Genomic DNA, 26844 nt, shown 5'->3' with positions numbered 1-26844 from the left:
TGTTAAAGATGCAATATAAATGCATGTTTTCAGTTAAGTCCTTAAGTTTTTAAGAGAAGAAAAAGGAAAAGAAATTAAGAAACTTCAATTTTGAAGCTTTGTAAAAGAATCAGTTGGTCTTTAATTTCACAAGTAGAGCAGTAAACAGGCAAGAGACTGTAGGGAACATCTTTGAGGTTTAGAAGGAATGAAAGGAAAATTCAGAGGAGCTTCTTGGTGCTTTGGCTTTTATTTTCCTGTTTATAAGTGCAAGAAGTGTGCCAGAAATGCCTTCCCAAATATGGGAGAAATGTTCAAATCTAAGACAAAGTTGGAAATATCATTTGTAGAAAAAATAAGTGATTTATCTGAGAAAGAAAGAGGCACTTTCAGCAGTGGAAGAAATGTGAATTCTATCTGAGGTCAGAGAACATAATGAAGTTAAAAATATAAATGGATGAAGGACTAAATGTGGAGTCATCAAAAGAGAATGAAATAAATCTGGAGCTAATTCAGACTTTGAAGAGATGCTATATTTCAACATTAAGAGGGTGAAGGCAATGGAATTTTCTTTCAATGGAAATATTTAATTTACATATAAAACTTCTGCACTCTTTTGATGCAGACAGAACCACCACTCAATACACCAGAAAATCGAGAGTACCTTGCAGAGATCATGTTCGAATCCTTTAATGTCCCAGGTCTTTACATTGCAGTCCAGGTAAGGAACTTGCTAATAGCAGAGGTTGCTTGGCATTTCAGTTAGATGGAATCAGTGGCAGGATGTGTTTCTGTGGGTTTCAGCCTTGACCTTTTTTGTCACTTAATCTTGGCTGTGCCATTGAAGGTGAAAATTGGAATGTAATAATTGTTCAAACTTCCTCTCATTTTGGATGCTTGGGAATTATGCAGCATTGGAAACAGCTTGCCTGCTAGTCCACACATGAGTATGTGTTTCCTTTTACTTGACAGTAACATGTGACCATCTTTTAGTTTGTTTTCCTGGAGTGATGATGTAATCGGGGGCCGGGGGAGAAAGAAAACCCATCACAAACCGAGAGATACATTATGTTACAGCATATCCTTGCACTGTTCAGTCAAATTTGTCTTGTAACACTGACAGTTTGATCTTCTCCAATGCTTTTTATAGGTCAGAAGTTCAGGTTAATAAGCTTTGACAGACTAAATAGATTTCTTAGAGTGCCTATTTACACAATATCAAGTTGTCTTCAAATTTAGAGTTATCACATTTTTCAATGTCACTGAAGCAAGCCTATGGAAATTCATAGTGAGATGGTGCAGTAAAAGTTTGCATTTGTATTATTATGAGCCATATTTATTTCAGCATAACTGAAGGGACTGTTTTCATATCCTTCTCCAATTTGAGTATTTTGCTGACCAGAGGAAGTGGTGGAGGCTGGTACAATTGTAAAATTTAAGAGGCATTTGGATAGGTATATGAATAGGAAGGGTTTGGAGGGATGTGGGCCGGGTGCTAGCAGGTGGGACTAGATTGGGTTGGGATATCTGGTCGGCATGGACGGGCTGGACCGAAGGGTCTGTTTCCATGCTGTACATCTCTATGGCTCTATGATTAAGTGGATATATTGGATAAAATAAAAAGAACCACATGGGTTGTAGTTGAAAAATCCCATCGCCACCTCTTTTTCTCTATTCTCTTTAATGCATGACTTGCCTTGCTTTTGACATTTTCAGACAGGTTGTTCTGTTATAATATGCATTTCATCAACAAAAATTTACTGTAATGTGATTGATAAATTGGGGATGCTATTTCTACAGCGTGAACTTTTAAAATGTATGTTGGCTGTAATGCTCTGTTTCTAAAGTGCAATTTTTCTGCAACATGGGGTTGCATAAGAACACAACTATTGCGTTAGAGAGGAACTTGTCATCTTGGAGTGCCATCACTAGCGGTGTTCCGCAAGGATCTGTTTTGGGACCATTGCTGTTTGTCATTTTTATATATACCCTGGAGGAGGGGTTAGAAGGTTGGGTGAGCAAGTTTGCGGATGATACGCAAGTCGGAGGAGTTGTAGACAGTGAGGAAGGATGTGGCAGGTTACAGTGGGATATAGATAAGCTGCAGAACTGGGCAGAAAGGTGGCAAATGGAGTTCAATGTAGCTAAGTGTGAGGTGATTCACTTTGGTAAGAGTAATAAAAAGATGGGGTACTGGGCTAACGGTCGGATACTTGGTAGTGTGGATGAGCAGAGGGATCTTGGTGTCCATGTACACAAATCTTTGAAAGTTGCCACCCAGGTAAATAGTGCGGTGAAGAAGGCATATGGCGTACTGGCTTTTATTAGTAGAGGAATTGAGTTCCGGAGTACTGAGGTCATGGTGCAGTTGTATAAGACTCTGGTGCGGCCGCATCTGGAGTATTGTGTGCAGTTTTGGTCGCCATACTATAGGAAGGATGTGGAGGCACTGGAACGGGTGCAGAGGAGGTTTACCAGGATGTTGCCTGGTATGGTAGAAAGATCGTATGAGGAAAGGCTGAGGCACTTGGGGTTGTTTTCATTGGAGAAAAGAAGGTTTAGGGGTGACTTGAGAGAGGTGTACAAGATGATTAGGGGTTTAGACAGGGTCGACAGTGAGAATCTTTTTCCACGTATGGAGTCAGCTATTACGAGGGGGCATAGCTTTAAATTAAGGGGTGGTAGGTATAGGACAGATGTTAGGGGTAGGTTCTTTACTCAGCGAGTCGTGAGTTCATGGAATGCCCTGCCAGTAGCAGTGGTGGACTCTCCCTCATTATGGGCATTTAAGCGGGCATTGGATAGGCATATGGAGGATAGTGGGCTAGTGTAGGTTAGGTGGGCTTGGATCGGCGCAACATCGAGGGCCGAAGGGCCTATACTGCACTGTATTCTTCTATGTTCTATGTTCTATGTTCTAACTGACTATATTCTATTTTGAAGGATGATGACTGCTCTACCCTATACTTAGTGAAATAGAAATTATTTGTTTGAAATGGTTGAAGGATGAAGAATGACTTTTTTGTTTATTTTATTAATTTAAATTATAATTTAATGTGAAGAACATGGAAACAGGATTGATTCAACTTGAGCTAGCAGAATCCTTTCACAAGGTTGTGTACAGATCTATTTTGACTTTAGAAGAATGAGACGTGATTTCATTTAAGTGCACAAATACTTACAGGGCTTAATGGAGTCGATGCAGCAATGATGTTTTGCCTGGTTGGAGAGTCGAGAACCGAGGACACAGTCTGTGAATAAGACATAGGCCATTTAGTTCTGAGATGAGGAGGTATTTCTTTACTCAGGGTGGTGAATCTTTGGAATTCTTTACTCCAAGAAGGGTGTGTGGCTCAGTCATTGAGTATTTTCAATAAAGAAATTAATGAATTTTCAGATATTAGAGTAAAGAAGGGATTTTGAGAATGCAAGAAAATAATATTGTGGTAGGAGATTATTCAGGATCAAATTGAATGGCAGAGCAGACTCAATGGCTTGAATGGCCTATTTCTGCTCCAACATTCCTAAAAGACCAAGATTAGTTTGAATAATATAGTAGGGGCTTTCAAGCTGCTTTCGTGTTTGTTGGTGGAGTGACATTCACTTTTTAACTAGAGGATTTTTTTTGTTTTAAACTGCTTGAGTACTTGAGTTGAGAAGAGCAGAATGCAGAAATGTTCTCTTCACCAATTTAGTGATTCCATCTGTAACCATGGAAACAGAAATGTAGTTTTTTGGTGCAGTTACACACAAAATGTACTCCCACACCTTTCTAATTTTGTAGCTTTCTTTTGCAATGTCTTTATTAGAGAATACTCTGAGAATTGTATTTTTTCTTGGGAGATAGGACTTTAAATTGGCAATTTTCAAATCTTACTAGAGTTCACAAGGTTCAAAAATTCAGTTTGTGCTTGCCCAGAGATTTTTTCGATGCAACTGTGTAAGATAATTGAGGCAAATAGCTTAGATTTATGTAAAAGGAAGTAAGATGAATTGGGTGGGGGTGGGAACATGGAATAGAAAGAATATGCTGATGGGGTCAGATGTGTGTTTGGAGCATTATAATCCACAGACTGATCAGGAAACAGGAACAATCACTAATTCATTAAATTGAAAGATGAATATGTAAAGTAAGGTGCAATCTTTTTTTTAATTTAATGGTCCAATTAAAGTCAATTTGAATGATACATTTCACAGTAGTTACAACAAAGTTACTATTGGAAGGTAGCCTGGACAGTATACCCATTGAGCATTGAAAATGTTCTTTAAATGGATGGCATTGTCACCCTTAATAAGTAAAACACCATCCTGTGAGCAATGGGTTTTTATTCATTTGACTATATGAATGTGGAAAATAGGAACCATTCATCTCTTCAAGCCTGCTCTGTCATTTAATAAGATCAAGGCTGATCTGTTTATATTTCAAGTTCCACATTCCCATCTACCCCGATAACCTTTGATTCCCTTGCATAACAATAATCTAACTGCCATTGCCTTTAAAGTATTCAATAATCTCACTTCAACTATTCTCAGGCAGAGTTCTAAAGTTGCGCACCCTGGAGAGAAAAAAGTTCACCTCATCTCTGTCCCTAAAGTATGACTCATAATTTGAAGGCTGTGTTTCCTGACACACTGAAAAGTTCACATTGCTCATGCAGAAGGTTCTGTGCACGCACACTTTGTGAAAACGTTCTGCTAGTAAAAAAACATACCTGCACTTCCATACATGTCATCTACTGTATCCGTTACTCACGATGTGGTCTCATCTACATCGGGGAGGCAGGACGCCTACTTGCAGAACGCTTCAGAAAACATCTCCAGGACACATGCATGAAACAACCCCACCGCCCCATGGCCGAACACTTTAACACTCCTTCCCACTCTGCCAAGGACATGCAGGTCATGCAGGTCATGGACATCCTCCACTCCAAAACCTTACCACTTGACACCTGGAGGAAGAACGCCTCATCTTCTGCTTTGGGACCCCTGACCACACGGGATCAATATGAAATTCACCAGTTTCCTCATTTCCCCAACCCCCACCTTATCCCAGATCCAAACTTCCAACTTGGCATCACCCTCTTGACCTGTCCTACCTGTCTGTCTTCCTTCCCACCTATCCACTCCACCCACCTCTCCAACCTATCACCTTCACCTCAACTTCATCTATCTATTGCATTCTCAGCTACCTTACCCCCACCCTCACCCCCCCTCCCATTTATCTCTCAGCCCCCTTGGCCCACCTCCTCATTCCTGATGAAGAGCTTATGCTCAAAATGTTGATTCTCCTGCTTCTTGGATGCTGCCTGACTGGCTGTGCTTTCCCAGCATCACACTTTTCGAGGATGGAATGATATCACTAGCAGTGCTATCAAGGGTACTGCGCATATGCATTTTGACCATGTGGACTGATAGCTATTTGGGAGTGTCAGTAGACATTTTCCAATTTGAAATCATGCTCCCTAGTTCTGGATTTAACCACCAAGGAAACCTATTTTTCACGTCAATGTTGTCAAGAACATTTAAGATCTTATATACTTCAAATGATTAGCCCTCCCTTTTCTTGACTCCAGTGAAAATGAGCCTAGGCTCTCCTATCTACCATCATAAGACAACTCACTCATTCCAGGTGTCAAACTAATGTGCCAGGCTAGCCCATCTTAAATTTTATCAATGACTTTTCCTCCATCAGAAAGTCAGAAGTGGGAATGTGCATTATTTGCTGTACAGCACTATTTGCATGTCTTCAGAAACTGAAGCAGTCTATGTCCAAATGCTGCAAAGACCTGAACAATAGGCACACTTAAGCTAAGTGACATTCATGCCATACAAGTGCCAGGCAATAACCATCTCCAACAACAGTGAATCTAATCATTGCCCCTTGAAACTCAATGGTAATACCATTACAGAATACTCCACTATAAACATCCTGGGAGTTACCACTGACTAGAAACTAAACTAGACTGGCTGTATAAGTACTGTGGCCACAAGAGCAGGTCAACTACTAGGAATCCTGCAGTGAGCAACTCACCTCCTGACTCCTCAATGCTTGTCCTTTATCTACAAAGTGCCAGTCAGGAATGAGTTGGAATGCTGCCCTTTTGCCCAGATGAGTGCATTTGCAGTAACACTCAAGAAGCTTGACTCCATCCAGAATTAAAAGCCGACTTGATTGGCACTACATCCACAAACATTCACTCTTTCCGTCATTGACATATAGTAGCAGTAGTGTGTACCATCTACAAGATGCCCTGCATCAGTTCTATTCATTGACCAGAAACTCAGCTGGACTTGACACTTGCCATAGTGGCTACAAGAGCAGGTCAGAGCCTAGGAATACTGTGGTGAGTAAGTCACCTCCTGACTCCCCACAGCTCATCTATTATCTTAGGGAAGGTGATGGCCTAGGTGTATTATCACTGGATTAACAATCCAGTGACTCAGGTACTGTTTTGGGGATCTGGGTTCAGCTTATGGTGAAATTTGAATTCAGTAAAACTTTGGAATTAAGAGTCTAATGGTGACCAAGAATCCATTATTGACTGTCATCCTTACCTGATCTTGCCTCAATGTGACTCCAAACCCCAGCAATGTGATTGACTCTTAATTGTCCTCTAGGCAATTGGGGATGGGCAAAAAATACTGGCCAAACCAACAACACCCTCATCTCATGAATGATTTTTTAAAAATCCAAATATTCTTCCAATACCTCCAGTTGAACCTGATCCATCACATTTCCAAGCAATGCATTTACGACTCCAACTTTCACTTTGTGAAAAAGTTTTTTCTCGCATCACTTTTGTTTCATTTGCACATCACTTTTGTTTTACAAAAGCAAGAACAGCTTGTCCCTATCTATTCTGATCAAACCATGCATGATTTTGAAATCTTCTGTCAAATCTCCCCTCAGCCTTCTTCTCTCCAAGGGGAACAGTCCTAATGTTTTCAGTTTGTCCTCATAATTGAAATTTCTCAATACTTGAGCTAAGGTCTAACAAGTGTCTTTAAACAAGTTTCATATCCCTCTTTGCTCACTCCCTCCTTAACAACATTGAGGGCATATCCATAGAAAAGGGTTGCAGAGTTCAAGAAGGCATCTCACTGCCTGGTCATTACAGATAAATGATTGCAATAAATGCTGACACAGTGAAGCCCACATACCATGAATTAATTAAAACAAAACCTCATTTGAAGCTCCTGCATAGCATTTATATCCTTCCTTAAATAAAGTGACCAAAGCTGCATTCAATATTCACAATGTGGCCTCACCAATACCCTGTATAGCTGAATGTTAATGTTCAATTCCTCTTGCAATGAATAATAGAATCTCACTTACTTCCTTAATTACTTGTTGTATGTGCATATTAACTTTTTCTGACTCACGCATTAGAAAGCTAAATTCCTCTGCACCTCAGAATTCCTCTACCTTTCTTGGTTTAAGAAATACTCCGCTTTTTCATTCTTCAGGCCAAAGTTACAAATTTACATTTCCTCAGCCATTTATACTCATCAGCCAGATTTTTGCCAATTCACTCAATCTATCACTATCAGTCTGCAAACTACTTATGTCTTCTTCACAACAAACTTGCCTTTCTATCTTTGTATTATCTGCAAATTTAGCTGCCATGAATTTGCCAATCTATGCCATCAATGTAAATGATATAACGACTCCAGCACAGAACCCTGTGAGACTTCACTTTTCACTTCGTATCAAATGCTATTTCACAAATGCTATTTGCAGTTTTTACCTAGCTTCCTCTAATTCTTGAATATCATATACCTCTTAATACTCAAGATGCAGGCCTTGTCATCCTGAAGCCATGTCCTGAAACATTTGGTTAACAAGCTGTTATTGTCATCAACAAACTCGTCTCCAAACTCTGAGACCTAGGTCTTGGCACTCCGCTCTGAAACTGGATCCTCGACTTCCTGACCTGTCAGTAATCAGTAAGAATAGATGGCAACACCTCCTCCATGGTAATCCTTAACACAGGTGCCCTGCAAGGCTATATACTCCGTCCCCTACAGTATTCCTTATGTAGATTAGATTACTTACAGTATGGAAACAGGCCCTTCGGCCCAACAAGTCCATACTGACCCTTCTAAGAGTAACCCACCCAGACCCAGTCACCCTGACTAATGTACCTAACACTATTTAGCATGGCCAATTCACCTAACCTGCACTTCTTTGGACTGTGGGAGGAAACCAGAGCACCTAGAGGAAACCCATGCAGACACAGGGAGAATGTGCAAACTCCACACAGACAGCCGCCTGAGGTGGGAATTGAACCCGGGTCCTTGGTGCTGTGAGGCAGCAGTGCTAACCACTGTGCCACCGCGCCACCGCGCCACCCTATACTCATGACTGTGTGGCCAAATTCCTCTCTAACTCCATTTACAAGTTTGCTGATGACACTGCCATTGTAGGTCGGATCTGAAACAGGACGAGACAGAGTGCAAGCAAGAGATTGCGTGCTTAGCGACATGGTTTAAAGACCAACAATCTCTCCATCAATATCTGCAAAATGAAGAAGCTGGTCATTGACTTCAAGAAGCGTCCCTGTGTTCAACTCTTTAATGTTATGTCTTCTAAAGCAGTTCATACATTAGTTGAAACTTTATTGCTGGAACAGCACAGCAGGTCAGGCAGCATCCAGGGAACAGGAGATTCGACGTTTCGGGCACAGGCCTTCCTGAAGAAGGGCCTGTGCCCGAAACGTCGAATCTCCTGTTCCCTGGATGCTGCCTGACCTGCTGTGCTGTTCCAGCAATAAAGTTTCAACTTTGATCTCCAGCATCTGCAGACTCACTTTCTCCTCAGTTCATACATTACTCAAGTAATAACCCTGAGATTGTAACCTTTTGTGTTTTTGCTTTTCTCATACTCTCTGTGGGGATCCTCTTATTCCTAGTTCTGCCTATGTCACTGATGTCTACATAGATCATGACTACTGGATCTTTCTCCCACTGTAGGTTCCTTGCATGTTCTGAACCCCGGCACTTGGCGAGCAACACATTAATTGGATTCTTGTTCTTTGCTACAGAGAACCGTAGCAGTCCTCCTCACAATATTATTACCTAATACCATGACATTCCTTTTACTCCCACTAATTAAACAGCTTCCTATACCATGGTGCCATGTTCAGTTTGCTCATCCACCCTATAGCCACCACTCTCATCCACATAAGCTGAATAAACTTATTAGATAAGCTGGAGGCTGGAAGAACACAGCAAGCCAGGTAGCATCAGGAGGTGGAGAAGTTGACGTTTCGGGTGTAACATCGACTTTTCCACCTCCTGATGCTGCCCGGCTTGCTGTGTTCTTCCTGCCTCCTGCTTGTCCACTTTGGATTCCAGCATCTGCAGTATTTTTTATCTCTGGGTAAACTTATTAGATAATTTCAAAGGTTGATGTTCCTGCACTCCTGTCCTCTGGGATCCCTAACTTGACTCACTCACTGTGACACCCTCCTGTCCCTGACTACTGACCAAATCAGAAGACCCTATCCTAAGTGGTGTAACTGCCTTCTCATACAAAGGATCCAGGTAAAATTCTCTTCCCCAATGCATTGCAGCGTCTGTAATTCAACTCTTTCTCCATCTCTGAGCCAAAGCTGCTTGAACTTCAAACACTTATTGCAGAACTCTTTACCCTAGACCACAATGGTGTTTGGGAATTCCCACATGTTGCAACCTTGACTAGTCGCTTGCTCTGCCATCCTTAATGAGTTTGAATTAATTACTTATTTGTATCATTCACTTACTTATGTTGCTTTTAATTTACTTTATTATATTTACCACAAACTTGAGTAGCATTTTAAAATTTTAGAATCAAATTGATCTTAAGCACTTACTGGATACTAGCAGAACAAGTAACTCATTTTCCAGTATTGGAGAAAAAGCCAATTCCTACAGGATGAGAAGGGTAGAAAAGCAAAATGAAGCTGACGTCTTCTTCCTCACATCAACAGAGCTCCCTCTTGCCAAACTCTCTGTTTTGTACTCAATTTTCTTAATTACACATTTTTTTAAGATATTAGTCCAAAGATGACCCTGATGGCTTCAGAGACATTGAAGCAGAGTTAAGCCATTTGGCCCATCGGGTTTGCTCTGCCAGTGAAATCATTGTTGACATACTTATCCTCAAGGAGGAGCTGAAAAATGTGTTGATGGAAAAGCGCAGCACGTCAGACAGCATCCAAGGAGCAGGAGAATCGACGTTTTGGGCATAAGCCCTTCTTCAGGAATGAGGAAGGTGTGCCAAGCAGGCTAAGATAAAAAGTAGGGAGGAGGGACTTGGGGGAGGGGCGTTGGGAATGCGATAGGTGGAAGGAGGTTAAGGTGAGGGTGATAGGCTGGAGAGGGGGTGGGGGTGGAGAGGTCGGGAAGAAGATTGCAGGTCAAGAAGGCGGTGCTGATCCAAGGGTTGGGACTGAGATAAGGTGGGGGGAGGGGAAATGAGCAAGCTGGATAAATCTGCATTCATCCCTTGTGGTTGGAGGGTTCCTAGGCGGAAGATGAGGCGCTCTTCCTCCAGATGTCGTGTTGCCATGGTCTGGTGATGGAGGAGGCCAAGGACCTGCATGTCCTTGGCAGAGTGGGAGGGGGAGTTAAAGTGTTCCTCCACGGGGTGGTTGGGTTGGTTGGTGTGGGTGTCCCAGAGGTTCTCTGAAACGTTCCGCAAGTAGGCGGCCTGTCTCCCCAATGTAGAGGAGGCTTATCCTCAAATCTACTTGCCTGCCATTCCCCATAACCTTTGATTTCTGTGCTGATTATAAATCTGTCTATCTCAACTTTGAACATACTTAACAACCCAACTTCCACTTCTCTCTGTAGTAAAGAATGCTATAGATTCACTACTTTCTGACATGAAATTCCACCTCATTTTTGTCGAAATTAGCAACCCCTTTCTCAGAGATCATGCCTTCTGGTCCTAGATTCTCCCACAAGGAGAAACAGCCACTCAGCATCTGTCAAGCCCTTTAAGTATCATAAATAAAACAAAGAACTGTGGGTGCTGAAAATCTGAAACAAATTCAGAAATTGCTGGAAAGCTCAATGGGTGTGGTAGCATCTATGGAGAGAAAGCAGAGTTAATATTTCGCGTTCAGTGACCTTTCTTCACAACTGATAGTAAATAGGAAAAGTGGTAAATATGTTTGTGATTTTTGAGAAGGTTTGTAGCTCAGGTTGAGGTTCAGGTTGTAAGTTTGCTCGCTGAGCTGGCAGATTTGATTTCAGACATTTTGTCACCATACTAGACAACAATATCAGTGAGCCTCCAGTGAAGCGCTGGTGTTCTGTTCCACTTTCTATTTATGTGTCTTGATCTCTTAAGGTGGCTGATATTGGAAATGATAGCAGCCACCTTAAGAGACCAAAACACAAAATATAAAGCAGGACAGAACACCAGCACTTTACCGGAGGCTCACTGACATTGTTGCCTAGTATAGTGACAAAATGTCTGAAAACAAACCTGCGAGCTCAGCGAACAAACTTACAATCTGAAGTGGTAAATATGCCGAAGGCAGGAATGGAGGAGGTAGAGAGGAGGGGAATGGAGGAAAGGAGTGAGCGGATGGATGAAGATAGGTCCACAGAGAGAGAATGACAGGTAGAAAAGGGATGGACAAAAGCATGCTAGGGAGAAAGAAAAGTTAATAATAGGAATTATTCAGGATTCAATATTGAGTTCAATAATTTTAGAACCTGAACACCTATGTCCTTTACCCATCCCCAAAATGAATGCCCTTTCATGACATGGGCTGTTTTCAGTGCAACCAAACTGTTTTCACCTACTTATGGTCTCTATTATCAGCCTTTCTTCCCCATCCCTCCTCTATCCCTGTCTTCAGCATATATAGCACCTTTTCCTAGTCACAAGAAGAGTCATTGAACTTATAGAGTCATAGATTCATAGAGATGTACAGCATGGAAACAGACCCTTCAGTCCAACCCATCCATGCCAACCAGATATCCCCTCATACTTTTGTAAACCTCTATAAGGTCACCCCTCAGCCTCCGACGCAAGAGGAAAAACAGCCCCAGCCTGTTCAGCCTCTCCCTATAGCTCAAATCCTCCAACCCTGCAACATCCTTGTAAATCTTTTCTGAACCCTTTCAAGTTTCACAACATCTTTCCAATAGGAAGGAGACCAGAATTGCACGCAATATTCCAACAGTGGTCTAACCAATGTCCTGTACAGCCACAACATGACCTCCCAACTCCTGTACTCAATACTCTGACCAATAAAGGAAAGCATACCAAATGCCTTCTTCACTATCCTATCTACCTGCGACTCCACTTTCAAGGAGCTATGAACCTGCACTCCAAGGTCTCTTTGTTCAGCAACATTCCCGAGGACTTACCATTACGTGTATAAGCCCTGCTAAGATTTGCTTTCCCAAAATGCAGCACCTCACATTTATCTGAATTAAACTCTATCTGCCACTTCTCAGCCCATTGGCCCATCTGGTCCAGATCCTGTTGTAATCTGAGGTAACCCTCTTTGTTGTCCACTTCACCTCCAATTTTGGTGTCATCTGCAAACTTACTAACTGTACCTCTTATGCTCGCATCCAAATCATTTATATAAATGACAAAAAGTAGAGGACCCAGCACCGATCCTTGTGGCACTCCACTGGTCACAGGCGTCCAGTCTGAAAAACAACCCTCTACCACCACCTGCTATCTTCTACCTTTGAGCCCGGTATTCCATGAGATCTAACCTTGCTAATCAGTCTCCCATGGGGAACCTTGTCGAATGCCTTACTGAAGTCCATATAGATCACATCTACTGCTCTACTCTCATCAATCCTCTTTTTTACCTCCTCAAAAAACCCAATGAAGTTTGTGAGACATGATTTCCCATGCACAAAGCCGAATCAATCCTTGCCTTTCCAAATACATGTACATCCTGTCCCTCAGGATTCCCTCCAACAACTTGCCCACCATCGATGTCAGGCTCACTGGTCTATCGTTCCCTGGCTTGTCCTTACCACCCTTCTTAAACAGTGGCACCATGTTAGCCAACTTCCAGTCTTCCGGCACCTCACCTGTGACTGTCGATGATACAAATATCTCAGCAAGAGGCCCAGCAATCAGTTCTCTAGCTTCCCACAGAGTTCTCGGGTTCACCTGATCAGGTCCTGGGGATTTATCCACCTTTACAACTTGAAATGTTAACTTTGCTTTCTCTCTGCAGATGCTGCCAGATATCATAAGAATCTGATATGTTTCAATAAGGTCAGGTCTTATTCTTCTAAACTCCAAATCAGTACAGGCCCAACCTGTTTAACGCCTCCTCATTATACAATTTTCCATACCTGGCGTCAACCTAGTGAGCCTTCCCTGGATTGTCTCCAATTCCATTTATCTTTGCTTGGTTAATGGAACCAAAACTGTTAAAAATATTCTTGTTGAGATCTAACTTGTATTGTTTCAGCAATACTTAACTATTTTCATGCCCCATTTTCTTTGAAATAAATGCCAGTATTCCATCTGCCTTTAGAATTTCTTGTTCGATTTGTATGCGCTAACTTTTTGTGATCAATGCATGAGGATTCCGGAAACCCTCCATGCTGCAGGTTTTTGCAGTCTGTCCTCATTCAAACAATATCCAGCTCGTTTTTTCTTCTTGCCAAAGTGTATAACCTCACATTTTCCTGCATTATGTTCAATCAGCTAAGTTTTTGCCTACTAGCGTAACCTGTCTATATCCCTCTCCAGAGAGTTTGTGTCATCCTCACCACTTGTCTTCTGCAAGCCTGGCAATAGTACATAAACCCCCCTCACCAGAATCCTCTATGTTTTAGCCCTAGCACTGATCCCTGTAGTCGTTCTGCTATAACTCATGTTTCGTTAAAGCAAATTCGCTGTAACACAAGTGATGAACTGGGACACTGTTTCTAAAGTGCAAACTTTTAAAACATGTGTTGGCTGTAACGTGATTACATCGCCAACACTTTATGTGCAGTTTCTGAAGTGCAATTTTTCTATAATGCAGGATTGCACAAGAACGCAACCATTGTGATATAGAAGAACCACCTGTACAGACTGCCATCCTGAAAATATAACTTTAGTGGGCGGCACGGTGGCACAGTGGTTAGCACTGCTGCCTCACAGCGCCAGAGACCTGGGTTCAATTCCCGCCTCAGGCGACTGACTGTGTGGAGTTTGCACGTTCTCCCCGTGTCTGCGTGGGTTTCCTCCGGGTGCTCCGGTTTCCTCCCACAGTCCAAAGATGTGCAGGGTCAGGTGAATTGGCCATACTAAATTGCCCATAGTGTTAGGTAAGGGGTAAATGTAGGGGTATGGGTGGGTTTCGCTTCAGCGGGTCGGTGTGGACTTGTTGGGCCGAAGGGCCTGTTTCCACACTGTAATCTAATCTAATCTCAACTCTCTGTCTTCTGTTGGTTAGTCATTCCTCTACCCATGCTATTATACTACCCCAACACCATGGGTTCTTATCCTATTAAGTAGCCTAATGTATGGTCCCTTATCATTACCATATTTTATATGATACCTGGAAATTGAATATATTGCATCCACTGCTTCTCACTGCTCCGATTTGTTATCACTTCAAAGAATTGTAATATAGTTGTAGGTCTAAGGGCAGCTCATATTTGAAAGACTCAAAATGGCCAACTACAGATAATCAGAATAGAACAGTCAACTCCAGCATTAAGACACAAAATGGCAAACAAGAGATAAGTAGAAGTGAAAAGCCTGTTCCAACATTTAAGTGAAACACAATGGTACCTTTGAACAAGGCTACTCCAATGTGAACAAACAACCATCAAAGAAGATGCCTAAGGATAGGCAAGTGATTGTTTCCAGCCTCATTAATGAAAAGATGTTGGCTCGTTAAGTGAACAGCACCAGTTAGAACAAAGGGTATATATCTCAGCCCATGGACCAGCCAGCCATACTCATTAAGCAGCTGTGAAAACAGCAGCTAAAGTTATTTTATAATAATTAGTTGTTTCTTTGAAGTTATTGGATTAGTGGTGCTGGAAAAGCACAGCAGTTCAGGCAGCATCCGAGGAGCAGCTGCTCCTCGGATGCTGCCTGAACTGCTGTGCTTTTCCAGCACCACTAATCCAGAATCTGGTTTCCAGCATCTGCAGTCAGCATGTTATTCACTATATTAAGAAATAGGTTCTAGTTTAAGAGACTACAGATAATCATAGATATAGATTTCAACATAATTATAGATAGATGTAGATCCAATATTAGAAGCATTAGGGGAAAAAAACATTTAAACCTAGATGTGAAAGTTAATTAGCCTCAGGAAATGCTTTTCTTATCTCTAAAAAGATGCCTGGCATGGCCTGAGCAAAATAAATTGTTTGCAATTTATTAATTACAAAGTGCTAACAGTAAAAGCAGCAGTATAATTTTACACTTTACAACTAACTTAACAACATAAATTAATATTACAAATCTTGTAGTAGATAGTTAAAACCAATTGTCATTTGGAAAGTATAAAAGGAATAACTGAATTTGATAGAGACAGCACATGGAATTCAATGAATAATAGAATTCAAGTAGTCCTTAGAGATAAGCAACTTTGGGACAGACCAGAAGGAGTGTAACCAGTAACTTTGGAATGTAAATTAATAGAATGCATAGAAAGATCTGAAGATCTGGAGATTACAATGTCTTAAATACCATGAGATCATCAGCACCTGGGAAAGTCCATAGGAATGCCCATCATTGATTAGGTGTTTCATAGGATTGGGCATATGGAATATTGGGGAAGGACACAATGAGCATGCTTTGTGATTATTGTAACACAAAATGTATAAAAGCACTATATTTCACTGTAAAAATCAAAGTGTGTCATTGATCTCTCTCCCAATCTGAGCCATAGATTAAGAGAATGACTAAGTTCTCACGTCAAGGCCAGATTTGGGGAAGGCTTTTGGCCCTCTCCCTGCATTAACTGGTTGTTGCTTGAATAATAGTCTTCCATTTGCCTGAATCCTGCCTGCCTCCTGAGTCTTTGTTGCTGGTTGGGGGGAGGAAGGCAGGATTATGCTCCTACATCACACATGATTTCCCCTTCATGAAACCATGCTGACTCTGATTATGTTATACATTTCTAAATGCTCTGCTAATACAGACTTTATAATAGGGTCTAATGTTTTCCCAAAGACAGATGATAAACTAACTGACCTATAGTTACCCCTTTATTTTGCCTCCTTCCATTTTTGAACAAGGGTGTTATGTTGGCAGCTTACCAATCCTCTGGGACTTTTCCTGAATCTAAGTATTATTTAGTATTGTTGGATATCTTTGGCTTTCTCTTACTACCACATGTATTTTACTTTCTGAATTTATCTTCGGGCATTAAACCTGAATTGTTGGTATTCTGCCTTCTTGAGGATTTGAGCTATAGGGAGAGGGTGAATAGGCTACGGCTGTTTTCCCTGGAGTGTCAGAGGCTGAGGGGTGACCTTATAGAAGTTTATAAAATCATGAGGGGCATGGATAGGATAAATAGACAGAGTCTTTTCCCTGGGGTGGGTGAGTCCAGAACTTGAGGGCATAGATTTAGGGTGAGAGGGGAAAGATATAGAAGAGACCTAAGGGGCAACTTTTTCACACAGAGGGTGGTACGTGTATGGAATGAGCTGCCAGAGGATGTGGTGGAGGCTGGTACAAATGCAACATTGAAAGGCACTTGGATGGGTATATGAATAGGAAGGGTATGGAGGGATATGGGCCAGGTGCTGGCAGGTGGGATGAGATTGGGTTGGGATATCTGGTTGGCATGGACGAGTTGGACCGAACGGTCAGTTTCCATGCTGTATATCTCTATGACTCTATGACTGTGACTTGTGCCCTTGTGTTGTTGTGCCAGACAATGAAAGCAACTCATTTTTGTTCTAAGAGGTTCACATATTTCAGCATTGTTTTAAAACAGTCAGTCCTGGTGACACTGATGCTCGAGCCCAATGGTTTGGGAACAGGTCCAATGGTTTATTACAGTTGACCTTGTTCGATCTCATTGTGTGAGAATCCGTGGATTAATGCTCAACGATGCAATAAGCAAATCAACTGAATGATATACAAGAGAATTTGTGGTCCTTATGGTATTCCAGTTGAGTTTTTCAAAACTGGTGGATTTTTGCTTCCCTTAAGGTGACATGCAATCACTCCATAGCACAATTGTTAATATCTTCAAGAAGGGAGATATAGGACTCCTGCTGGTCATGGAAAAGCCAAGAAAATTTCCTAAATTGTCACAGATTCATTGAAATGGAATTTCAATGCTCGTGAAATTTTAAAAAGGTAACGATGAGACTTCTCTGACTTAGGGTGGAATTCGATCTTTGCCAACTTTTTTTCCCTCATGTCCACTTCCCATTCTTTTAGGTTAGTGAGGAAAATTAAAGCTCGTGGTATCGGAGGTAATGCATTGGCGTGGATAGAGAACAGGAAGCAGAGAGTTGGAATAAATGGGTCCTTTTCAGAGTGACAAGCAGTGACGAGTGACATGCCACAGGATTCAGTGCTGGGACCTCAGCTGTTAGCAATATACATTAATGATTTGGATAAAGGAATTGAATGCAAGACAGTCGGTTCTGCTAAAATGCGTGTCTTTTTCAAAGCAAATTGGCTTTAACGTGATTGAAGACTTTAGACTGTTATTTGCAGAACATGGACTTTCCTTACCTGTATTGGCTATAATGTGATTCCGGCCCCATTTATTTAAATGGCGTGGCTATTGTGTGATTTTCTTATAATGCGAGATCGCGTGCGAAGCGAACTATTGCATGATATCAGAACCGACTATGTCTCCAAGTTTGCAGATGGCACTAAGCTGGGTGCCACTGTGTGCTGTGAGGAGGATGTTAAGAAGCTTCAGGGTGACTTGGGCAGAACTAGCTGAGTGAACAAATACTTGGCAAATGCAATATAATGTGGATAAATGTGAGGTTATCCACTTTGGTTACAAAAACAGAAAGGCGGATTATTATCTGAATTGTGGCAATTTAGGAAAAGGTGAGGTGCAATGAGACCTGGGTGTCATGGTGGAACTGTCGTTGAAAGTTGGCATGCAGATGCAGCAGGCAGTGAGGAAAGCTAATGGCATGCTGGCCTTCATAGCGAGAGGATTTGAGTGTCGGAGTAAGCATGTCTTGCTGCGGTTATACAGGACCTTGGTGAGGTCACACCTTGAGTATTGTGTGCAGATTTGACCTCCTAGTCCGAGGTAGGACATTCTTACTATTGAAGGAGTCCAGCAAAGGTTCACCAGATTGATTCCAGGAATGGCAGGACTAGCATGTGAGAAAAGAGTGGATGAAATGGGTTTGTACTTGCTGGAATTTAGAAGAATGACGGGGTTGAGCGGGGTATCTCATCAAAAGATATAAAATCCTGATAGGACTGGACATGCCAAATGCGGCAAAAATGTTCCCGATGTTGGGGGTATCCAGAACTAAGGGTCACAGCCTAAGAATAAGGGGTAAGCCATTCAGGACTGAGATGAGGAAGACTTTATTCACTCAGAGTTGTGAATCTGTGGAATTCTCTCCCACAGGAAATTGTTGGGACCAGTTCATTAGATATTAATTAGATATCATCAAGAGAGAGCTGGATGTGACAGAGTGGCTAAAGCGGGAATGGGATACAGAGATTGCATGATCAGCTGTGATCACATTGAATGGTGTTGTAGGGTCGAAGGAGCGTCGCTCCGAAAGCTAGTGTGCTTCCAATTAAACCTGTTGGACTATAACCTGGTGTTGTGTGATTTATAACTTTGTACACCCCAGTCCAATACCGGCATCTCCAAACTATGTTTCTCTGTAATTGTTTCCTTTCCTTTGTATTTCCATAATACAATAATAGTTTTACTTTCCTTTTCCCTGCTCCTCCCCATTGCCACCCCAATTGGCAGCGTTAGAGACCATTGCAAGAAAAGCAATAATAGGCTGAGTTATAAGCAATATTCACCAGTCCCTTCTTTCTTGCTTGCCTTGTGCAAAATAAGGTATGTTGGTGTTAATTGCAGATTTTTGTTGTTGTGGACGTTCAAGGACTTGGTGGATACTTTCTTCAGTGTTGTACAATGGTAAACCAACTAAAGGTTAGTGGAGGAGATGAACTCTAAGTTGATGATGTATGCCTGTAGAACCACTTGTTCCCATCTTTTCTATGAAATTGTTCTGTGTTATGGCTCTCAGCTGGTGATAATACTGATCCAGTCAGGTCCCAGAATTAAACCTGGCGTGGTAAATTATGTGTTTTATTTTTGTAGCCAATTACTGTGATGGTTAGTCTGGACCCTCAGCAATGTGGTTGACTCTTAAATGCCCTTTGAAATGGCCTATCAAGTCACTCAATTTTATCAACTGCTGGAAAAAAGGAATGAAACTGGATAGGTCACCTGGCATTGACTAAAGCACTAGATTAGAGTGGTGCTGGAAAAGCACAGCAGTTCAGGCAGCATCCGAGGAGCAGGAACATCGACGTTTCGGGCAAAAGCCTTTCATCAGGAATAGAGGCAGGGAGCCTGCAGGGTGGAGAGATAAATGAGAGGAAAGTGGGGGTGGGGAGAAAGTAGCATAGAGTGCAATAGGTGAATGGGGGTGGGGATGGAGGTGATAAGTCAGGGAGGAGGGTGGGGGTAGGTAGCAAAGAGAATAATGGGTGAATGGGGTGGGGATGAAGGTGATAGGTCAGAGAGGAGGGTGGAGTGGATAGGTGGAAAGGAAGATAGGCAGGTAGCAGAAACGTCAATAGCAAATGCAGCCCTGTCGACCTTGAAAAGTCCTCCTCATTAACTTAGGGCCTAGAACCAAAATCGAGAGATTTGTCTTAGACTAGTTGATAAGAATAATTCACATATACATGACTGACCAATTTCCCAGACAACACCATCACCAGCAGACATGACAAACAGTGGTATACAGTCAGGAAGGAGTTTACCATGGGAGTTCTCAACATAGACTCTAGACCTCACAAAGTCCCATGGCATCAGGTTAAACGTGAGCAAGGACACCGCATGCTGATCGCACATACTGTGCATCTAGGTTGATGAATCAGTGCTCTTCTATATTAAACAACACTTGGAGGAAGCTTTGAGGTTGGTAAGAGCACATAATGTACTTCAATGTTCACCACCAAGAGGCTTAGAAGCACCACTGATCGAGCTGGTGGAATCGTAAAGGACAAAGCTGCTAGACTGGGACTGTGACAGGTAGTAAGGGACCCAACAATATGGAATTACATGCTGGACCTCATCCTCACCAAATGGCCTGCCACAGATGCATCTGTCCATGACAGTATCATCACATCGTCACATTAAGGATACCTTATATCATATTGTGTGGCACTATGACTAAGCTGAATGGAACAGACTTCGAACCGACCTAGCAACTTAAGACATGGCATTCATGAGGCACAGTGAGCCATGAGCAGCAACAGAATTGTACTCCAACTCAATCTGCAAACTCATGGCCTGGCATAACTCCCACTCTTGTTGTCATCAGGACAGAGGATTAATGCTTGTTCACTGAAGAGTACAGGAGGATATGCCAGGAACAGCACCCGGCACACTTATAGCTTAGATGTTTTCCTGGTGAAGCTACAAACAAAAAGGACTACTTGCATGTGAAATTGCATAAGCAATTTTGATTGACAGAGCTAAGAAATTTCACGGCCAATGGATCAGTTCAAAGCTGTACATTCCTAATACACCTAGTTGTGACTGGTGATGGAAAATTAAACAACATGCTGGAGGAGGAGATTCCACCAATATCTCCCTCCTTAAAAAGGTGGGAGACCAGAACACTCAGTGCAAAAGATGAGGCTGGATCATTTGCAACAATCTTCCGCCAAAAGGATCAAGTAGATAATCCATCTCTGACTCCTCCAGAGTTCCCAGCATCACAGATGCCAATCTTGAGTCAATTTGATTTACAGCAACAGCTATCAACAAAAGACTGGAGCCACTGAATACTGTAAAGGATTTGGACCCAGACAACACTATGCCAATAGCACTGAACATTTGTGCTCCAGAACATGCCACACCCCTAGCAAAGCTGTTATAGTACAGCCACATCACAAAAATCTACCTGACAATGTGGAAAATTGCCCAGGTATGTTCTGTACACATAGAGAAGGACAAATCCAACCCAGCCAATTACTACCCCATCAGTCTACACATCATCAGTAAAGTGATGGAAGATGTCAACTTTTAAAAGGTATCCATGGGTACATGAAAAGGAAGGGTTCAGAGGAATATGGGCCAAATGCTGTCAAATGGGACTAGATCAGTTTAGAATAGCTGGTTGGCACAGACATGTTAGACCAAAGGATCTGATTCAGTGCTGTATAAATTTATGACTCTATGATTCTAATAGTGCTATCAAGCAGCACTTGCTTGACAACCTACTCATAGAGTCATAGTCATAGAGTCATAGAGATGTACAGCATGGAAACAGACCCTTCGGTCCAACCCGTCCATGCCAACCAGATATCCCAACCCAATCTAGTCCTACCTGCCAGCACCTGGCCCATATCCTTCCTATCCATATACCTATCCAATTGCCTCTTAAATGTTGCAATTGTACCAGCCTTCACCACATCCTCTGGCAGCTCATTCCATACACGTACCACCCTCTGTGTGAAATAGTTGCCCCTTAGGTCTCTTTTATGTCTTTCCCCTCTCACCCTAAACCTATGCCCTCTAGTTCTGGACTCCCCGATCCCAGGGAAAAGACTTTGTCATTTATCCTATCCATGCCCCTCATAATTTTGTAAACCTCTATAAGGTCACCGCTCAGCCTCTGACGCTCCAGCTAAAACAGCCCATACCACTCAGTTCCTGACCACATGAGAGCTTTGGACATGGACAAACATGGACGAAAGAATAAGTTTCAGGGGAGAGATGAAAGTGACTGCCCTTGACATCAATGCTGCATTTTATGAGTTATGGCATCAAAATTCGAAAAACTGGATTCATTGGGAGTCAGGGATAGCCGCTGTATTGGAGTTGACATACCACAAAGGAACATGTTTGTGGTTGTTGGAGATAAGTCATTTCAACTCCAGGATACCTGTGCAGGAATTCCTCAGAGTAGTGTCCTAGGCCCAATCATCTTCAGCTACTTTTTCAATGACCTTTCTCCATTTTAAGGATGGAACTGGGGTATTGTGCAATCATCAGCAAATGTTCCTCACCATTTCTGATTCCTCCAATAGTGAAGTAGCCCATGTCCAAATGTAGCAGGATATGGACAATATCCAGGTTTGGACTGACAAGTAGCAAGTAACATTCGTGCTACACAAGTGCCAGGCAATAACATAATCCATCAAGAAACAATCGCACTGTTGCCCCTTGATATTTAATAACATTAGCATCACTGAAACCCCATTCTGGATTAGTGGTGCTGGAAGAGCACAGCAGTTCAGGCAGCATCCGAGGAGCAGTAAAATCGACGTTTCGGGCAAAAGCCCTTCATGAAACCCCCTCTATCAACATCCTGAGCATTACCATTGACCAGAAACTGAACTAGACTAGCCATATAAATACAGAGGCTACAAGATCACTTCTTGATTTCCAAAGCCTGTCCATTGGCTACAAGGCATAAGTGGAGTTCAATAGAATACTCTCCACTTGCCTGAATGAGTGCAGTTCCAACACCATCTAGGACAAAGAAGCCTACTTGATTGACACCACATCCAATTCTTTCCACCATTGTTACTCAGTAGCAGCAGTATGTAATATGCACAAGATGTACTGAAGAAATTCACCATGCCTCTTTAAACAATGTTTTCCATGCCCAATAATATTTCCATCTAAAAAGACAAGGCAGTAAATGCATGGGAACACCATCTGCTCATCCCCCTCTGAACCACTTACTATCCTGACTTGGAAATGTATTGCAATTTCCTCAGTGTTGCTAGTCAAAATCCTGGACCTCTCCCTGCAACAGCATTGTGGAAATACCTGGTTTAAGAAGGCAGCTCATCAACACCTCTTCAAGGGCGATAAGAATGGGCAATAAGTGCATGTTGAGTCAGCAAAACCTTCATTCTGTGAATGAATTCCAAATAAAAGTAAATATCTTAAATGTTTTACCAGAAAACACACCTATAAATTGGAAAAAGATATTAGGAAATTATTAATGTCTGTCACCTCTTCTTGCTGTCTGATAATTATAAAAGATCTTCATCAAATATGTTCCTGAAAAATATTTAAGTAAACCTTTTGAAATTGCACAATCACATTTTCTAGTTTAAAACTGTTGCATCTATAACTTAAATTTGAGATATTAGCTTCAAAATGGAAGACAATTAACCACGTTCAGTCAGAATATTCATAATGAATAGCGGGCAATCTTTTGCAAAAACTTCTTTTTGGTCTGGAGCTGTTATGATTTTGGAAAGAAATCTGACAAGTGTCTTACAGGTTTATTCTCTTCAGTTAACTTCAAGGTCATGTGGTGAAGTATGCTCCATAGTTATAGCAGAGATTGAAGGAGAGCTGTTTAGCACTTCTGTTGTATGTGTTACTGCTGTTTGCTTATGTAGCTAGCAGCCGGGCAATGTGTCAATTTTCCTTCTTTGACAATCAGTGTGAACTTATTAATCACCATTCCCAATTAAGATATAATGAAAAACATTATGATATCATATAAGGAAAATCTATATTCAAAGTACCACCTCTCGAGTGGATGACAGAACAGAAAGGTACAGGTATGTATTCCTGCTATTTTCATTTTGGTGATTTGATGTGAGAGTCCCATGTGTCTTGTTTGTATGGATAAAAAGAGATCCTGGAGCATATTATGAAAATGACCAGGAAGTTCGCCTTTTGCCCTGGCCAACATTCCTCCTTGCACCAATAATACCAAAAATGACTAACTGGGTATTCACTTAAATCTTGTTGTTGGACTTTACTGTGTAAAATTGCCTATTTGTGTTTGCCCATAAGACAGTTTCTGTATTATGTTATGAAGATACTTTATATTTAGTATTGCTTGGGAAATCCAAGGTTTGAAAAATTATGCAAAATGGATTTATTTCAGGTTGTGTGGAAACTCATGGTTTCTTTAATTGAAAGTTCACTTGTGGACATTGGAGCTTTTTTTTACAAGCTTCCTATGAAACACATGACTGGTGATAATGGGTTTGCTGTAGACCCCTGGTAAATGTTGTTTTTGAACAGTGGATTGTTTATAGAGATGCTTATTTTATCTGGTTTGATTAAAGAGCAACCTGTTAGGAACAAGTTGAGTTGGTGGAAAACCATCTACTCACAACAATTTGAGGAGGAAAACGTGATAAGACAAATTGCCAAGTAGTTTTCTCTCTAATTTCTAAACAGAAAAGCCTCTTATTAAATTCAGAGTGAAATCTAATTGCTCTTTGAAAGGGTGTTTGCAGAAACAGCTCAGAATTGTATCCCCTGGGCAAGCTGGATCTGCTAGACTTTAGGGACAACCATGTGTGACTAGTGACTTGACCACACCAGCCTGAACACCAGAGCAACAGAATGCAGAACATTTGATTCTTATTCTTTTACTTTCAGGAATAACCTAATGACCTTTTTTTTTCAAAAATAACCCTCTTTCCCCAGCATTTATACTTCAATTTTATTAACTGTGTATGTTAGATCTTGTTGTTTAAAAGTGATATAGATAAGGAATTTAATTGGTCATTTTGGCAGCAGCAAAAAAAAGTTATTTATTTTGTTTTGTGACCAATGGATTCATGTGACTAGAGCAATGGTGCATTCCTTTGGCCTCAGTTGTAACAATTTCTTAAACAAATTTGTCAGTTGTAAGCTGCCTTTTAGGTTCCCATTCCCTGCCACACTAGGGCTATTTGAGGACAACAAAGTCAAGTTTTTTCAGGTTCAAGTCCTACCTGTTCCTACCTGTGTTATAACATGTCTGAACAAGTTCATTCAAATGTCTGTAAATATCTAGAAAAGTTGATATGACATGTGATTATTAGTGTGATTGAGGTTCTGCAATCTGGAAGGTAATCTTTGTGATCACTAACTTCCAATGTTTGGCTTCAATCTTTCTATTAATAAATAAGTCTCTTCACTCTTTTCATCTCTCTTTTCTCTTTACTTTTCTCTTCACTCTTCTTTTTACACGTCTGTCTTCTCTTCAAGTCATAGAGTCTATAGCATACTAAAAGCCCCTCTGCCCATCTAATCTATGCTGGTCAAAAACAACCATCAAACTATTCTATTCCTATTTTCCATCTCTTGGCCCATAGCCTTGTGTACTTTGGCATCAGAGGTGTATATCTAAATGCTTCTTGAAGAATGAGGTATTTCTGCCTTTACCATCCTTACATGCAGTGAGTTCCAGATTTCCTCCACCCTCTGAGTGAATTTTTTTTCTTCACATCCCCTTTAACTCCTCTGACTCTTACCTTAAACATATGCCTCCAGGTCATTGATGTATCCACCAACAGTTCCTTACTGTCTACACTGTTTTATGTGCCTTATAATTTTATACATCTCAATTATGTCCTCTCTTGTTCTCCTCTGCTCCGAGGAAAACAACCCCAGTCTGTCCAATCTCTCTTCATAACCAGAACTCTCGAGCTCAGGCAACATCCTGATAAACAAAATCACAAGTTGCTGGAAGAGCCTAGCAGGTCTGGCAGCATCTGTGAAGAGAAATCAAAGTTAATGTTTCAGGTCTGGTGATACTTCTTCAGAACTCATGGTAGCTAGGAAAATATCAGTTTATATGCAGAAGATAGGGTGGGGGAGGGGTAAGGGGTAAATGATGGGTAGGGATGGAGTCCGAAGAGGGACAAGACTGGTGGGACAGACAAAGGAGTTGAAAGTAATCTGGCTGGGAGGGTGAATAGTTGGCTAACAATAGGTAGTGTGTAATGGTAGACTGTGATAACAAGGTTTGGTGTGTGTGGTAGGGGGCGAGGACATTGGGGAGTTCAGGCCCTAAAATTATTGAATTCGATATTGAGTCAAAGGGCTGCAGGTTCCCCAAGCAAAAAATTAAGTGTTATTCTTCCAGCTTGCTCTGAGCTTTGCTGGAGTACTGCAGCCAGCCTGAGACAGAGATGTTGGCCAGTAAACTTTGACCTTATTTCATCTGGTAGTCTGCCTAACACCACCCTACCCCCCCCTCGGTTCTACCTCTTTCTGAAAATCCACAAATAGGACTGACTGGGCAGACCCATTGTTTCAGCCTGCTCCTGCCTCACAGAACTCATTTCTTCCTACCTTGACTCATTCTTTTCTCCCCTGGTCCAGTACCTGCCCATATACATTTGTGATTCCTCTGATGCTTCACACCAGTTTCCAAATTTCCAGTTTGCAGGCTCCAGCCACCGTGCATGTGCAATTCTTGTACACATCCATCTCCCATCGGGATGGTCTCAGGGCTGTCCGCTTCCCGGAGCAAAAGCCTGACTCGTTCCCACCCACCACCACCCTCCTTCGCTTGGTCGAGCTCGTGCTCATTCTCAACAAGTTCTCTTTTAACTCCCCTCATTTTCTTCAGGTCAGAGGGGTGGCCATGGCTACTCGCATAGGCCCCAGTTATGCCTCTTCAAGGGGCATATAGAACATTCCTGGTTCCAGTTCTATTCTGGCCCCCACACACAACTCTCTCTGATGTATTGATGATGTCATCAGTGCTACTTCCTCCTTTCATCTGGAATTGGAACAGTTAATCATTTTCGCTTCCAGTTTCCACTCCACCCTCACTTTCACCTGATCTATCTCTGATTCCTCCTTTCCCTTCCTTGACATCTCTGTTTCCAATGCTGGGATAGACTGGCCACTAATATCTACTATAAACCCACTGACTCCCATAGCTACCTTGACTAAACATCCTCGCACCCCTTTTCCT

At 41.8% G+C, this 26844-nt stretch overlaps 1 protein-coding gene and 1 long non-coding RNA gene across 8 annotated transcripts in view; one reads left to right on the top strand and one right to left on the bottom strand.

The window, feature by feature from the left end:
- Positions 1–26844, top strand: part of LOC122550120 (actin-related protein 3B) — a 182743-nt gene that overhangs the window by 75047 nt on the left and 80852 nt on the right. For 5 of the 6 annotated variants that reach the window (XR_006311742.2, XM_043690731.2, XM_087987571.1 and 2 more), the window contains one exon: positions 605–700. The exons of the other annotated variant lie outside the window; for it this stretch is intronic. Coding sequence is in view for 4 of the 5 variants with exons in the window: in XM_043690731.2 (XP_043546666.1) it covers positions 605–700 (96 nt within the window). In the remaining variant the exon portion in view is untranslated. The remainder of the gene's footprint in view (positions 1–604; positions 701–26844) is intronic. 6 annotated transcript variants of the gene reach the window in all.
- The window catches only part of LOC148150012 (uncharacterized), a 141663-nt gene continuing 115377 nt past the window's right edge, over positions 559–26844 (bottom strand). For both annotated transcript variants that reach the window (XR_015757274.1, XR_015757275.1), the window contains 3 exons: positions 22947–23033; positions 3162–3230; positions 559–981 (listed from right to left, as the gene is read on the bottom strand). This is a non-coding gene — a long non-coding RNA (uncharacterized LOC148150012). The remainder of the gene's footprint in view (positions 982–3161; positions 3231–22946; positions 23034–26844) is intronic.

This window comes from Chiloscyllium plagiosum, unplaced genomic scaffold, assembly GCF_037043375.1.
Source record: "Chiloscyllium plagiosum isolate Xiang-an unplaced genomic scaffold, Cpla_swu_hap1 HiC_scaffold_5, whole genome shotgun sequence".
NCBI lineage: Eukaryota > Metazoa > Chordata > Chondrichthyes > Orectolobiformes > Hemiscylliidae > Chiloscyllium > Chiloscyllium plagiosum.
Note: the sequence above shows the minus strand (reverse complement) of the source record. Positions and strands in the feature narration are given on the sequence as shown.